General features: G+C 49.6%; 2 protein-coding genes and 1 pseudogene across 6 annotated transcripts in view; 1 reads left to right on the forward strand and 2 right to left on the reverse strand.

Moving 5' to 3' along the window:
• Positions 1–12,948, reverse strand: part of LOC119520922 — a 15,295-nt gene extending 2,347 nt beyond the window's left edge. For 2 of the 3 annotated variants that reach the window (XM_037818781.1, XM_037818780.1), the window contains exons 1-3: positions 11,593–12,504; positions 11,318–11,492; positions 10,923–11,060 (exon numbers count right to left, since the gene is read on the reverse strand). In XM_037818781.1, coding sequence (XP_037674709.1) covers positions 11,017–11,060; positions 11,318–11,492; positions 11,593–12,039 — 666 coding nt within the window. In that variant the 5' untranslated portion in view covers positions 12,040–12,504 and the 3' untranslated portion in view covers positions 10,923–11,016. Of the gene's footprint in view, positions 1–10,922; positions 11,061–11,317 lie in introns of all 3 variants that reach the window. The other variant, XM_037818779.1, reaches the window with a different exon arrangement.
• On the forward strand, positions 2,044–3,059 carry LOC119521845 (annotated as a pseudogene).
• Positions 12,639–16,516, reverse strand: part of EPN1 (epsin 1) — a 16,654-nt gene continuing 12,776 nt past the window's right edge. For all 3 annotated transcript variants that reach the window (XM_037818778.1, XM_037818777.1, XM_037818776.1), the window contains 5 exons: positions 15,518–15,821; positions 14,870–14,980; positions 14,697–14,780; positions 13,426–13,683; positions 12,639–13,216 (listed from right to left, as the gene is read on the reverse strand). In XM_037818778.1, coding sequence (XP_037674706.1) covers positions 13,008–13,216; positions 13,426–13,683; positions 14,697–14,780; positions 14,870–14,980; positions 15,518–15,821 — 966 coding nt within the window. In that variant the 3' untranslated portion in view covers positions 12,639–13,007. The remainder of the gene's footprint in view (positions 13,217–13,425; positions 13,684–14,696; positions 14,781–14,869; positions 14,981–15,517; positions 15,822–16,516) is intronic.

A 16,516-nucleotide genomic window follows, 5' to 3' on the forward strand; every position in this document is an offset into this window, starting at 1 on the left:
GAGGATAAAGGACACAGAAAAAACCCAAAGACCTCAGAGAGAAAAGCCCTGGAGATACTAAGAGAAGGCCCAGAGAAGCTCAGAGAGGAAACCACTGGAACCAGGAGATGAAAGCAATGAAACCACAGAGCCAAGGACCAGCAGACGCCAGCCATGTGCCTTCCCATCTGACGGAGGAACCCCAGATGCTAGTGGCCTTTCTTCAGTATTGTCCTGTTGATGCCTTAACTGGAACATTTCCATGGCCTTAGAACTGTAAATCTGTAAACTAATAAATCCCCATTGTAAAAGCCACCTGATTCCTGGTATATTGCATTCCAGCAGCTTTAGCAAACCAAAACAGATGAAATGATTGAAAAATCCCATAAAATCAATTTCAGAAGCTCCTAGACTAATAAATGAGTTAAGCAAGGTAACAGGAAACAAGCTCAATATACAAAAATCAATTATATGTCTTTGTACTTACAATGAACAACTGGAAACCAATTTGAAAACCATTATTATGTATAGTAGCACTAAAATGCATCCCTAGCACATAGCACAGGGACTAGCACACAATGTATGTCCAAAAAATGTTTACTGAGTGAGACCAAGAATGAGAAATGAGGACCAGGTCAAAGAAGTTCTTGTATATGATGATGAGTTTAGGCTTCACCCTGAAAGTAATGGGAAGTGAAGGACTGTTTTAAACTGAGTAAAACGGTGTCCTTTGTTACAACATTGAACATTAGTCTAAGTATTACAAACACTGGCATCTGGGATAAATCACAGTGAGGAGATTCTTTCAGTATTATTTTATTTAACACACATTCATACAGAGCTTACTGTGTGCAGACTGTCTTCCAAACCTTTACCAATGTTCACTTAATTTTCAGAACACCCGTGGTAACAGCTCTGTTATTATCTGCACTTTGTGAAGAGGAGCTGAGGCTCAGAGAGGCTAATTTGCGCAGGTCAAGCCGTAAGAAGATACCCAGGCCAGAGAGGGAAGAGGCTGGATAGAATAAACAGGATTTAGAGATCCAAATGGCCATCTCAGACTTTTGCTAAATCACAGGACAGAAACCCTGAGGTATCCCACCACCAGCTCTAAGGGCTGGGGGCTGCCGAATTTTGAAACAGGCTCCATGTCAAGGCAGATAGAAGGGTGGCCAGCACACAGTAGGTCTGCAATGGATAGTGTTGAATGGAAAACGAATGTATAGTAACCACCGTATCAACAGAGGGGAGAATTTTTTAACAGCTTATATGGCACACATTCCATGCATAAAGTTCATCTATTTTAAGTGTTTGATTCAAAATTATGCATTTCTACAACCCCCGCCACAAAAAGGTTTGCAGCCCAATACCTTAAAAATTTCTTTGCACTCTCCACCTGACTGAAACCATAGCCTGTAATGTTTCTGTCACTATAGTTTTGCCTTTTCTAGAATTTGGTATAAATGCAATCATAGAATACGTGATGTTTTCTGTTGAATTAATGTCACTTAGTATGACATTTTTAAGATTCATCCATGTCGTTGATGGTATCCATATTTAATTCCATTTTATCGCCATATATATAATCACTTTTCATTTTCCACTCACAAGTTGATGGACATTTAGGTGTTTTTCCACTTTGGGGCTATTTTGAGAAGCATGGCTAGGAAGATTCATGGACAAATTTTCATGTGTAAAAATATTTTTATATCCTCTGGGTAAATAAGTAGGAATGGAATTGCTGGATCCTAGAGTAAAAGTATATTTAACTTTCTAAGTAATTGTACAACTCCTTTCGAAAGGAGCTGAGTAAAAATAAGTATAGAACCACCATATGACCCAGCAATCCCACTACTAGGGATAAACCCAAAAGAACTGCAAGCTCTTTGAGGAGGGCTCGGAGCTGCGCCCTCCCCGTCGCGGCGAGGCCGCCCCCAGCAGGCGCCGGATCCTCCCCAGCAGCGGGGCCAGCCCGGGCAGCGGCCGCCGCAGGATGCACGACCGCCGGCAGCGGCCTCTGGTCCCAGCCCAGCCCAGCGCCCCCACTGGTAACTCGGTAACAACTCAGGGTGGGAGCAACTAGGTAAAACCGACCTCCGTATCCGAGGACCGCCTCCCAGCTCCGCTGAAGCTGTGTCAGCCTTACGGAAAAAGTCTCCACCAAGGCAGTTTCGGATAAGACAACCAACAAATGCAGAGGTGATGCTTGTGTCACTTTGATAGTCCCACAGCGGCTCAGACAGCTGTGCCTGCCCTGAAGGCTAGTGGGGCTCAACTCAAATGGCCAAGCAACGAGATCCTACCGACCTGTGTATTTCTAAATAACCACTGTCCGTGGATGAGCAAGAACTTGAAAATATCCTCAAACCATCCGGACAAGTGATTTCTACGACCCTACATGATTCCAGTTGTGCCAGCCGTAGTGTTGGCTTTGCTGGGATGGAATCAACAGAAAAATGGGAAGCTGTTATTGGTCATTTTAAAGGAAAATTCATTAAGATGCCATCAGGAGTTTCTGCACCTACAGAATTCTTATTAATTTCACAGACGGAAGACAGAAGAGACAGAACCCAAATAAATCCACCCCTAACGGAAGACCATAGCATAAAGGAGAGGCTGGATGGCATTTACTTGTGACCCAACTACAGCTGCTGTACAGAATGGATTTTATCCTTCACTGTACAGTATTGCCACAAACCAAATTATCACTCAGTCTTCTATTACACCCTGTATTGCACCTCCTGTTCCTGCTTACCAGGTGCAAAGTCCTTGGGTGCAACCTCAACCATATAACCTACAGCACCCCAGGGCCATGTTGACTCCCTCGATGGGGCACAGTTTGTCACCACAGCCTGCATCCACGATCCACCCTCTGGCCCAACAGATGAGTCACCTGTCACTAGACAGCACCAAACGTCCATGCCTGCAGCGTGAGCTGTGCAAGGAGCCTATCTGCACAGTAAACACACACACAGACAATGGCGGTTCGTGCAGAGGAGGCAAGAGGTCAGCAGCAGGTGGCCGCAGAGACATCCAGTGATCATTCTCCAGCCACCTTTCAACCCAATAAGAAACCGTGAGATGTACAGAAGGGTGTTCTTACATGAAGAAGAGTGAGAAGGCTGAACAATCATGGATTTTTCTGATCAACTGTGCTTTAGGAAATAATTACAGACAGCTTTGCACAGGTTCTTGAAAACATTATAATGAAATCAACTAAAACTGTTTTTGCTAGAAAGAAGTTCTGTAAAGTGCATAAAACCCTTAAATTCATCTAGTAGCTGTTCCCCCAAACAGGTCTATTTTAGTTTTAAAAAAAAAATCAAAAAACAAAAACAAACAAAAAAAAGGAAGAAAACTTCAATTTTCTGGGTGCGCACGAAGACCATGAAAGACTTACCCAAACGCATGACTGGATTTTTGTGGTTTTGTTCATTCTGTTTTAATTTGTGTGTCTTTTTTAAGCTGTATGAGATGAGCTCACTGAAGTTTAGTCCGACGTGACCAATGGTGTTTTCTGTGCTTGCAGTGTGTCGCTGTCTTCAGTGTTGCTGTCAGTCTTTCTCTTAGCTCTCTGTTTTTCTTTCAGTGTAGGATGCAGCGCCTTATCCTTTTCTATGAATTCCAATTTGCCTTAAATCTTTTGGTGCTGAAGCTGTTTCAGTAAAAGTTAGTTCAAACTAATGATGCAGAAGGCTTTGACCAAACGAGCTGGTCTATTATGCCTTGTAAAACAGCAGCATGCAGCCTTAAAAGGTATCAATAAAGAGTTGCTGAAATGGTGGCTTTTTACAATATGTAGTAGGTGTTTTTAATGATTTTTCACATAAGGTGTAAGGTAGTGAAATGCTCAAGGGGAAAATGTTTTGTGTGAAACACATTTTAACTGGGGAACTTTCAATAGGGTAAATTGTTCGTCTGCAAGGCTATACACCATCACTTTCCTCTGATAGTTTGACTGATTCAGGATATCTGCTGTATGATGCAATGTAGTCTTTTTTGCCATTTCCAGGGAAAAAAACTAACTTGATGTTCTAGATTTAGTGTAGGCAACATTGGGAATGGGGGTAGGGTGGGGTGGGGGTGGGCAAGTCACTGAAGGTTTTGTCTTTCCTTTATACTACTGATAGTGCTTTAGTGAGAATTATGCCTGAGATCTGGCAAACCAAAAAAAAAAGCAAAAAGAAAAAAAAAGTTGCTATTGCAACTAAATGGCAGAAGCTAAAAGTAAGGATTTATCTTAAAACGTAAGCTGAGATGCGAATAGAAGGAAAATGATTGGCTACTAGCTGTCTTTCTCTATTAGGTAAATTTTAAAAATAAAAATCACTTGGCACTTTTAAAGGTAACTTCACCAAAGACAGAAGAGCTAGTAACCAGTAGCTCCAACATATCTCAGCATCTCATCTCCTGTGCTCCTTATTTTGCCAGACCAATTTGCAGTTAGGACAATGTGCCTTTTGTGTTCCTTTGCATTTAGGTTTATAATTTTAATTGACGTGTATAGACATACACAAACAGAAAACATGAAGGAAGATTTGGATCCAAGCAGTGCCACACTTGACATCATCACTTCAAGTGTTAAGTGTAAAGAAAAACCAATTTTGAAACTATGAAATTCCTGATTTGTAAAGTTATTTCTATTTTAGTACATATAAGATAATCCACTATTATTAAAGCTCTTGTATTAACACACTAGCATATATTTTTAAAGCAGTGGTCAACCGTGTATGATCAGGCACCTCCTCAGTCTATTTCTCTTGTGCTGGGGCAGGCTGCCGGCCGCCCCGTTTCCACAGACCAAGCCCTCCCGGCTCAGGAGCCAGGCTAAGCAGTTATTTCTTCCAAGTATTTTTCAGTTCTTGAACTTTATGCTTGTATTTGATTACAGATGTGACATTTCATAGTTTCCAAAGTCCTTGCTGCCCTGAGAAGTGTAGATTCTAGTGAAAATTAGTGCTAAGGGAAATGTTTTTGTTTCCTTCTTTAGAGTTGTGGTTTCATTGGTTCTATGCTCCCTGGAAGATTACAGCTCCGTGAAAGTCTGGACTGAATGCAGCTTCCCTGTACCTCGCCACTCACTACTTGATATCTGTGCTTTAGTTAAGACAGAAACTTGACAGCTCAGTTGGAGGGAGGGAAAATCTGCTGCTAGAAATGTATGAACTAAGTGCCATACTCGTCTGCATAAGATTTGGGAAACAACCTCTGTACATAAAAAAAAATCAGTTAAACATCACATAGTAGACAGCCATTATATTATAAAAATTAACTTATGAAGACCTTTTGCACAGATTGAAAAAAAAGATTTTCATAGAGATATCTATATGATTAGGAGAGTTAATTTTTTATTTTTGTTTTACTAGTGGCACAAACTTGCCAGTGGTAACTTATTTGTCCGGTTCAAGATAACTCTGTAGTTTTCTTTCCTAGTACTTGTTGTTAAACACCAAAAGACGTTTTTAAACTGTACATCTGATCAGATTGTTAGCTTTTTCTGTTTTATTTCTTTTGAGAACCTTGGAATAAAAAACATCTGAAATTTTGGGAAAAAATTAAAAAAAAAAAGATGGAAGCAACACAAGTGTCCTTCAGCTGATGAACAGATAAATGAAATGCAGTCAATACATACGATGGAATACTATTCAGCCATAAAAAGGGATGAAGTTCTGATTCATGCGACAACATGGATGAACCTTGAAGCCATCATGTTGAGCGAAATAAGCCAGACACAAAAGGACAAGCAGTGCATGCTCTCACTGATTAGAAACAATGAGAATGAGCAAAGTCAGAGAGTCAGAACCTAGGATAAAGCTACCAGGGGACACGGTGGGGATAGGAAAAGGGGAGTTGGGGCTTGCAACATACAGGGCTCCTTTTTGGAACGATGAAAGTGTTTGATGATGGATGGTGGTGATGGGGGGACAACACTGTGAATACAATTAACAGCACTGACATATATATATGAATATGATTTAAAAACTGTATAAATGGTATCAATAAAAAATTAAAAATCCATGAACGTACACTACACAGTGAACCCTAAGTTAAACCGAGGACTATGGCTGATAGTACAATTATAAAAATATGCTATCATCAACTGTAACAAATGTTCCACACCAATGCAAGGTATTAATAATAGGGTGCTCTATAGGAATCCTATATTTTATGCATGATTGATCTGTTAAACTCACAACTCTAATAAAGAAAAAAAAAAAAGAAGGAAAGGAGAGCTGGCTGAGTGGGGCCTGCAGCCCCCCAGGGTGAAATAAAGGGACAGTAGACAGCACCTGGAAGCCATGTGGTGAAATAAAAACTCGCGTAATAACTACAGAGATAAATACGAAGCCTGGAATTGCTGTATTTTTGGTTTGTAACTCCTTTTTGTTTCCTATGTGATTCAAAAGACAAATCCATAAAACAATTTTAAAACACTGGCGATGGACACACACTGTGCAGAGACGTAATCTGTGACGGCAGCGACACGAGGGGGTGTTACATCAGGGAGGTAAGACGTCTCTGTGCCGTGCTCCTCTGTGCCCTCTACCTCTTCACGGCAGCCTGGGCCCATTAGGAAAACCCGCAGGTGCCAAACTCAAGTTCGTACACATCAAATTGTTTTAAAAACAGCCCCCAAAAGCAGTTTTTAGCCATTAGAGTTAGTGTGCTCTGCATACCTGCCACTCTTGACCCAGCGTCCACACTCTGTGGGCAAACCCCACTCCACCTCAGCCCCTGTGCTCTGAGTCAGAGGATCCCATCATGCACCCCCACCCCCTTTCCTCCTCTTCCTCAGGAATTTGGGGGTTTCCCCTTGTCCTGCTTCCCCTCTGGTGGTTCCCTTGCACTGCTGGCCTCTGGAAAGTTTCCAGCTGTGAGGGACTTCCCTCTCCTGCAAGCCTGTCAGGTTTATCGTTGCCCGAATAAATAGCTTATGTGTTCATTCCACTTAGTGGTAAAATCTTTACCAAAATACGTGAATTGAAACTCACTACAGAGGGTTACAGAGCAGTATAGGAGCAGGGAGTTTGCGTGTCATTGAAGGCAAATCGGTATCAATTTAAAGTAAGTTATTATAGATTTAGAAGGTTCAGCATGAGCTCCATGGTAACCACACTGGGAATCTCTAAAAACTATGCACAGAATGAAGTGAGAAGGGAAACAGTAAGGGCTCACTACAGTAAGGCAGTATGGAAAGAATGAAGGACAAAAAAGACTTACGTCATACAAAAAACAAAAAGCAAAATGCCAGTAAGTACTGGCTTATAAGCAATTCTTTTAACTGGAAATTGATTAAACTTTCCCATCAGACATTGGCAGAATGCATAAAGAAGCATGACCCCACTGTACGCTGACTACAAGAGACTCACTCTAGATTCAGACACAAACAGGTTGGAAGTGAAAGAATGGAAATAAAATTCATACAAATAGTAACTAAAGAGATCTGGGGAGGCTAAACCAGAATCTCAAGAAAAGCAGAGGGACTGTGGTAAGGGGTTTCCTCTAGAATCTTTTCCAAATAAAACACAAAACAAGTGCCAGGGAGAGAGGCAGGAAGAACATCAGCATCACTGGAGGCTCAGGACAGACGGAAACTCTGGTTTGTTGAAGACCCATTAGGAAGGGAGAGCAGGAGCAGAGGAAAAGCAACGGCTGGTTCCACGATGCAGCTCTTCAAAGCAACGTGGTGACAATGTTTGAAACCAACTTTGACTAAAACTCAGTTTTTAAATTAACGATCAACTTAAAATGGATGAAATTAAGATTAAAATGCACATGGTAAAATAATTGCTTTTGGACACTAAGATACCAATACGTATATTGTATTTTAACTCCTGTAAAATGATCAAACAACTGTCCAAAAAAAAAAAAAAGGTGGTACTACCCAAAACAACTTCCAGGTTCAATGCAATTCCTATCAAATTTCCAATGGCCTTTTTCTTTTCAGAAATGGAAAAGTCAACTCACAAATTCATTCATATGGAATAACCAAAACAATCTTGAAAATGGGGAAGAAATCTGGAAGACTAACACTTCAGATTTCCAAACTTACTACAAAGCTACAGTGATGAAAATAGTGCGGCACAATAAGGACAGATATTTAGACCAATGCTACAGAATTAAGAGCTCAGAAATAAACACTGATAGCCATGTTCAATTTAGTTTCAGCCAGGGTGCCAAATCCATTCAATGGGGAAGGAACAGTCTCTTCAGCAAATGGTGCTGGGCCAACTGGAGAGCCAGATGCAAAAAAGAATGGAGTTAGTCTCACCCCATATAACTAAAAATTTTTCAAGGGCCCACATTAAAAAACTCTTAGAAGATAACATAGGGGCAAATTTCATGACCTTGGATTTGGCAACAAATTCTTAGATAAGCCACCAAAAACAACAGCAACACAAGAATAAATATACCTTGGACTTTTGTGCATCAAAGAAAATGATAAAGTTCTGATAAGTGCCTCAGCACAGATGAACCTTGAAAATACCAGATAGTAAGTGAAATAAGCCAGATACAAAAGGATGAATATTTTATGATTACACTTATACGAGCTATCTAAAATAGGCAATTTCATAAAGATAGAAAATAGTTTCTCACGGGCTGGGGAGGAGGTAAACGCAAGTTATTGCTTAATGAGAACAGAGTTTCTATTTGGGTAATTACAAAGTTTTAGTAATGGACGGTGGTGATGGGAGCACAACATTGTGAATGTAATTAATGCCGCTGAATTATACACTTAAAAATGGTTAAAACAGCCAATTCTGTCACATATATAACAAATTTTTTAAAAACCTTAAACCCTATGTCTTGTGAAATCTTATGTACATACACAAAAAAACTGTCCACAAATGTTTATGGCTTTCTGTATATTCACCAAAAATTAGAAATAGCGTAAATGTCTTTCAACTGGTAGATGAATATGTAGACATAATACATCAGACAGTGGAAGACTCAGCAATAAAGAGGAACAAAAACTTGATACGTGCAACAACCCGGAACAGTCTCAAATGTATTAAGCCGAGTAAGAGATGATGGACCCAGAAGGCTACCTACATAGTATTTTTGAATTTGAACATTTTCTGAAAGAGGCAAAGCTCTAGGGACAGAAAAGAGATCAAAGGTTGCCAGGGTAGGGTGAGGGGGAGCAGTTGACTATAAAAGTGCTCGGGGGAATTCTGGGGGTGATGAAACTGCTCTACATGTTGATTATGTTGGTGGTTGCCCAACATGTGTCTGTCAAAACCCATAGAGCTGTACACTGAAGAGGGAATGCTAGTATATGTAAATTGTACCTCAATAAACCTGACCAAATTCAATTTCAAAATAAGTTTTTTGTTAAAAAATACAAAGAGCACAGGGACAGAATGAGAGTGGCTCCATGTATGGCAGTTTCAATCAGGCGAGGCGTTCGTGGGCTCGGGAGAGGCGAACTACAATCCTGCGATCTCCACTTCTGTGTGTTTCAATATGTCTCATAAAACTTGTATTTAAGGAAGACATGCAAACCCTATCACGTACATGAAAAGATGTTATCACTCATTGATCATCAAGGAAATGCAAATCAAAACCACAACGTACACCACTTCACACCCACAAGGATGGCTATTAAAATATAAAGTGTTGGCGAGGATGAGGAGAACCTGAAGCCTCGTACACTGTTGGTGGGAATGAAAAATGGCACAGCTGCTAAGGAACACAGTTTGGTGGATCATCTGAAAGTAGATTATAAAATTACCATATGACCTGGCAATCCCACTTTTAGGTATGTGCCTGAAAGGACTCGAGCAAATATTTGCACGCCAATGTTCATTGCAGCATTATTCACAATTACCAAAAGATGAAAGCAACCGAAGTGCCCTGTTACAGACGAATGGGTAAACAACATGCGGTACGTACGCATGATGGAACATCGTTCAGCCACAAAAACGAATGATGTTCTGATATGTGCTACAACATGGGTGAACCCTGAAGACATCGTGTTGAGTGAAATAAGCCAGACACAAAAGGACAAATATTGTACGATCTCACTTATATGAAATACCTAGAACAAGGAAATTCAGAGACAGAAAGTGGACGACAGATGACCAGGGGCTGGGGCGATGGGTCGGTGTTGGAATGGGGAGTCTTTGCCTAAAGGGGGCGAAAGTTTGGTGACAGCTGGTGGTGTCAGTTGCTGGTGAAGGTAGCACAATGTGTGATTGTAATTAATACTGCTGAACTGGACACTTGAAAGTGGTTAAAATGGGAAATTTTGAGTCATATATGTTACTACAATAAAACATTTAAAAAATTGTATTTAAGGAACAATCACTAGATAGTGCTTTCGGAGTTATAAATATGCAAACTAAAATAAAAAGAAAAATCAAATAACATAAAGATGAAGTTAAAATATCCCTAAATATAGGAAAAAAGCAGTCATTAGGAAACAAGACAGTGGAGCGGTTTCTCAGTGGGGAGCACGGTGGGATCGCAGGGGGTGTGTGTTTGTGGGGAACGAGGTCACCCTAGACTTTCAGATGGGGTGGGGGGCACCAGAAGTCCTGTAAAGTAAAAGGAGCTGCACGGTTCAGCAAACTTCTTAAGGAGCCAGATGGTAAATATTTCTGGCCTGTGCACCACAAGGTCTCTGTCTCTGGCCTCTGCAGCTCACAAGCAGCCATAAACAATTTGTTTAAAAAAAATAAATAAATAAATGGGTGTAGCTGGTTCCAATAAAACTTGATTCATAAAATCAGACGGCCAGTCCGCAGGCCCACAGTCTGTCACGCCCTGAGTCAGGGCGTCATGCCAGGTGTGCTGGCAGAAGTCACTCCAGGTGGGGAAGGGGTGTGACGTGGGAAAGGGCTACACCAGAAGGAAACCCGTGAGATAAAGGGTAAGACCGAGCATGTGCAGCGACGGGGACTCAACCCCAAAACCTGTGCACATTTACACAAGCCTACCTGTCTACAGAGCTACACCGCGAGGAATTTCTAGAGAACGAATCAGAGAGGCAGTCCGGACAAGTTTGAGCACATGTAAGAAGGCGAGCGAGACCTAAGGGGGCTGGTCTGACGAGCACATCCCGTGAGTGAGGGGGTCTGCAATGGAGAAAATGGGGTCAGGGTTCACGTGTGAGGTCCTGAGCAAGGCCCGTGTCAACCAGGAGCTCTCCAGCCCGGGCCCCAGGGCTGCCACGCCTGGCGCCTTCCGCGCTCACTGCCCAGCTCCCCACACCCTAAACTGAATCAAAAAGGGGAGTCCTCCCCAACCAGAGGCTCCGCCCGGATTAGCAACGCCCCACAGAGCCCGCCACCACCCAGACATGCCCCCTCACTCGTGGCCTCAGGACACTTACAGCTGAATCCTGGGTGGGCGAAGGAAAGAAAAACGACGAACGCTGAGCGGGCGTGAACCACGCTCACGGGTGAGAGTCGCCCACTGAGCTCTCCCTCACGGGGCGGCTCGCAGCTGCCACACCCTGGAAGGGATAAGGGGACACGCAGTCCCTGGTGGATTGCGTTTCCCCGAGGCTGTAAAGGAAGGAGAGGAAGACAAGAACAAACCAAGTCTCGGCGCCACCACCCTGAGGCCGCTGCCCTCCCGGGGTGACGCCCACGCGGGACGGTGAACCTTGATGCAGACGCAGCCCCAGGCCCGTGCCCTTCTAAGTCGGTGCACCCGCGACCCCCAGACGCGAGCCTGGTCGGCGGGAGGCGGCGACACCGAGTCGGCCAGGGCACAGGCTGCAGCAGCCGACAGGGAACCTGACCCCGGTTCCCGCCCGGGGCCGTCTCGCAGGCTCAGGCGCCACAGCCCCTCACTGTGACCTCCTGGGGGGCCGCAGGCCACCCTGTTCAACGTGGGAGGCGTCTCCTCGGGTGACAAGGAGGTGGGCTGTCGTGGGGGCCAGCACGGCCCCCCTGTGCCATGACAATGAGGTCTCCAAGGCTGGGGACCCGGCCCCAGCATGGCTCCCCGGCGAGGGCTCTGAGAACTGCTGTTGAAGGTGAGGCTGAAGGAACGGACCCAGCCATCAGGAGCGGCAGAAGCAGCCCCCACGGCAGGGGGGACAGGCATTTGGGGGACCGTGGACTTGGGCAGATCCACCGCTAAGTCCCCTAGGCTGGGGGCCGAGGACAAGGCCCATGTCCAGCTTCAGTGGAGCTGGCAGGGCACACACCTCGGGGAGGGCTGGGGGCCCTGGCCTCGTGCTGGCGAGGGGGGCTCGGCCCAGGGCGAGCACACAGATGCAAACGGGGACTTTTGGACGCCCATTTGCTCGACCGAGAAAGGCTTTCTCGGGGATCCCGGGCTTGGCTCCGTGGAGGACAGGATGATCAGCCGTGCCGGCCCAGGGCCAGGCGAGGCCAGCAGAGGCGTCCCCCAGCTGCCGTCCCCAGAAGTGCTCACCAGTGTCGACGTCCCACGTGACCCCACGGCCGTCAGACCCCACTGGGGCCTGTGCTGAAGCCCCCACACCCACGGGCCTCCCGCCAGAGACCCCGTCAGGAGTGAGGGTCTGGACCTCACACACACGCAGGGCCAGAGAAGCCACCGCCTCTCGGAGAGGCTGGTCCCCAGCTGCCCCCAGGAGGCCAAGAGAGCACAGCCTTGGGGGCCCACGGTGGGGCTTGGGGGCACGCGAGCCATGGAGGGGAGCCTGGGGGAGCCACACCTGTGAGAATTGTCCTTTATTCCCAAAGTTGCCAAAATCATGACTGAGGATCCACCGAGGGGAAGAGGAGGCTCCAACACTGATTCGAGGGCAGGTCAGGGGTGGGGGTGAGGGACCCCCAGCTGTCCCTCCCCCTTCTAATGCCACGGGAAAAGGTCCTCCTCTCCCAGCACCCCCGTCCCCCAGGGCCAGTGTCACTGTGGGGAGGTGGGGTGGGGGGCACGGGTGAGGGCGTAGTGTGAGTGGGCCCCAGGAGCAGGGAGGGGGCGGGGTGGGGTGGGGGTTCCCCATTTCACATGCACTCACAACACTGATCTCCCAGGGAGCAGAAATGGGGGCATCTGGGCTGGACCAAGCCCCCTCTCCTGGATTACAGGAGGAAGGGGTTAGTGTTGGGGACCGGAGGTCCCGGGGGCATCATGGGGGGCAGGCCAGGGCCCCCTCCCAGAGGAGAGGTGTAGGGCGGCGGTGCTCCAGGGACGGGGGGCACGGGGCTGAGACGTAGCTGGTTCAGCGTGAGCGTCGCCGGGGGTGCGGGCTGGAAGGGGTTGGTGACTGAGGGGCCAGTGGCAGGGGCACCTGTGGGGGAGGGGCGGAGACAGAGCCGCATCAGGGGCGCCAGTGGGCACCCGCCCACCCTGAGCCCTTCCACCCCGGGCTGTCGCCTGGGCCGTACTGCAGACGCCCCCACACAAGCGTCACCCACACGAGGCTCAGACTCTCCTGAGAGGAGGGAAGGGTTGGGGGGCGTGGAGCGGGACGGGGCAGGGCGAGGGCCCCACGCTCACCGCTTGGCAGGAAGGGGTTGGAGGCCTTGGCTCCGGGGGGCGTGGGGCCGGGCCGGCTCACCAAGGAGTCCAGGTCCACAAGGGCTGCGTTGGGCCCCAGGAATGACTCCGGCGTCTTCCGAGTGGGGGGTGTGGGGGTTGGGGCAGCCGCGGGCGGGGGGCTCCCCACAGCCTCAGCCAGAGACCCCCCGACCCCACTCATGTCGAAGGCCCCAGGGCTGTGGGCGGGCACCTCTCCGGCGAGCAGCTCCAGCTCCCCTGGGAGGAGGAGGAAAAGGGCGCTCAGGGACAGGGGTGACGGCCATCCTAGGAAGCGCCAACCCGGGGCATGGCACCTCCCCAAGGCCACAGCCCGGCAGAGCCCAGCCTCACCCAGGAGCAGACAAAGGAGGGAGCGCATCTGTGCCCCATCGCGGTGGGTATGGCCTGAACCCCGTAAGCGAGAGACAGAGGCCGGGGTCTGCCCACAAGAAACTCGCTCCTCACAGAGGGGGGTGCACCCAGCGCAAGGGCCAACGGGCCCAGCAACTTCACGGCGCTCGTTAACTTCAGGCCTTCTTTTTTAAGTAAACTTATGAAATCTAATACTGATAAAATGCACACATTTGTGTGGCATAAAAAACCTAGAAAAATGAAAATCCGATCTCATGATGTAAGATTCGGGGAACAGAGCAGGGGAAGTTTTGGTGCCACACTCTCTCCCGTCGCAGTGTGAGAATTAATGAATCCGCACGTATTTCTGTGCCACAATTCATGCTCCAATATGCGTTTGCTTGATTAAGATTTGCACACACAGGAGCAAACCCTAACATAAGCCGTGGGCTTCGGTTACTAACCGAGTCAGCGACGGTTCGTCGACTGTCACAAACGTAGCGCAGCGACGTAGGACGCTGACAGAGGAAACGGGGGTCTAAGGGAACTCACCACTGTCTTGCAATTTTTCCTTAAATCAAAACCAGCTCTAAAAATAAAACTTATTCAAAAAAAAAAAAAAGAAGTGCTCCCAGTTAGCATCGAGCATATGGGCGATCAGCACGTGCCTGGGATGAGACCCCAGGACCCCCAGGCCAGCCTGTGCTGGAAGACCCACGAGGCACCGCGGGACCCAACGTTTGGGGGATCTCGGCAAAGCGCCTCTTTACAGACGGGTGGGACCTAGCGCCAGGGCTGGTGCTCCTCAGTGACTCCCAGCCCTGCAGCGCCCCGGCCTGGACCGAGATGGGGAACAGGAAATGGGGGGGGGTCCCAAGGGCCCAGGACGCCGGGCTCACCCGTGCTGCTTCCTGAGGGCGGCAGGGCCGAGCGCAGCCGGTCGAAGTCGGAGAACTCGTCGGGCTCCGGGTCAAAGCCGGCAGCTGCGGGGACAGGACACTCCGTGAATGCCCCTCCTCCTGCGGACCCGGGGGAGACCCGCACACCCCACCCAGGCCCAGGGCGGCAGTACCTGCGGTGCCGTTGGTGCTGGCCTTGGCAGGAGAGCCCCCCCAGGGGTCCGAGAAGGCCGGGGCCGGCGCCCAGGGATCACAGGCCGGGGGCCCGCTGACGGAGACCCCACCTGGGGGAGGAAGGGGCGCGTGAGGGGCTGGTGGCTGCCCAGCCCCATCCCAGGACCCCCCACCCAGAATGCCATCCCTGTCGCCTCGGGCTGGGGGCCTCGTCCCTCTGCTCTTTGTGACCACCAGGCTGCCCACAACTGGATGCTCTTCTCAAAATGGGCAGGACACAACCCAGGCCGCTCACAAGCAAACCCCACCCCCACCCCATCCCCCAGAAGCCCCCACTGGCTCAGGCCTCAGGACACCCCTGCCCAGCCCCAGCCCCCTTTCTCCCCTGCTCCTGGCCCACCCGAGCCCCGGCGGCCCCTCTGATGCGTCCCCCAGACCCAGGTGCACGTCCTGCCCCACCCAGTCTCCCACGGCTCTCGGGATCAAGCCCCTGCCCCTGTTGAGCATGGGGGCCCCTCCCAGCCTGCCCTCCACCAGCTCCCACAGGCCTTCCCCTGGTGGGTGTCTCCAACCCCACAAGGCCCTGTGCCCCCCATCACTGCTCCCCCGCATGGCTGCCCAAGGGCATGGCCCAACAGGGCACTCACCATCGGCACCGCCCCAGGGGTCGGGCGCGGGCCCCTCTCCAGCTGCAGTGGTGGGCGTTCCACCCCACGGGTCAGCCGAGGGCCCGGCCGGGGCAGGAGCTCTCCAGGGGTCCCCAGAGGCCGGAGTGGGGGCTGGACCACCCCAGGGGTCAGCAGCAGGAGGGACAGGGGGACCCCCCCAAGGGTCCGAGGTGGGGGCCGCAGTGGGGAGAGCAGCGGCCATGGGTGCTGGGCCTCCCCAGGGGTCCGAGGTCGGCGGAGGGGCAGGGGCTGTGAAGACGTCAGCAAGGTCCATGAGGGATGACTGCAGGGGGGAGAGAGAGAACGTGAGGGAGCAGGAGACGGGGCTGGACCTCAGACCCCCAAAACCCAAGAGGATGGGCCCCCAAACACACAAGCTGTTCCCCAAGGGCTGAGACCAAGGGTGAAAAAACAAGGGAAGAGGGCAGGCCCCCCTCTCCAACAGCCTGGGCGTCCATCTGTCTGGCTCTGTCCAACCCCCAACAGCCTGGGCCCAGGCCCCCCGACACCCTCACCCACACACCATCCTCTGCGATGGCCAGGGCCTCTCCCCTGCCCAGCCCAGAGCCACTCAGCTGCCCGAGGCCTCGCTCCCCCTCGTCACCACAGCACACGCTGTGCCCGCACCTCCCAGGGACCTCCCTGTGCCCACCACACGCCCCGCCACGAGGCCGACGGTGGACGCAGGGCTCGGGCCTGGCTGACCAGAGAGCTGTCTCTCCAGACGAGGAGACCCCGCCCCACCCAGCGACAACCAGCAGAGAGCAGGGGCGGGTGCCAGGAAGGGTCTCCAGGCCCGTCTTCCCCGGGCCTCTGTCCACGGAGAAGGCCGGCTGGGTCAGCCAGGGAGGGCACAAAGCTGTGCAGCAACCCGACCAGGGGCCATGTCCCCACCCCGAGCCCCACGGCCCCCGCCAGCCTCGACCACAACAACGTGGCAGCCGTGACAGTGCAGCACAGCCAGCTCCACCCTGCCGG

This window comes from Choloepus didactylus, chromosome 27 (genome assembly GCF_015220235.1).
Source record: "Choloepus didactylus isolate mChoDid1 chromosome 27, mChoDid1.pri, whole genome shotgun sequence".
In the NCBI taxonomy this organism is placed as follows: Eukaryota; Metazoa; Chordata; class Mammalia; order Pilosa; family Megalonychidae; genus Choloepus; species Choloepus didactylus.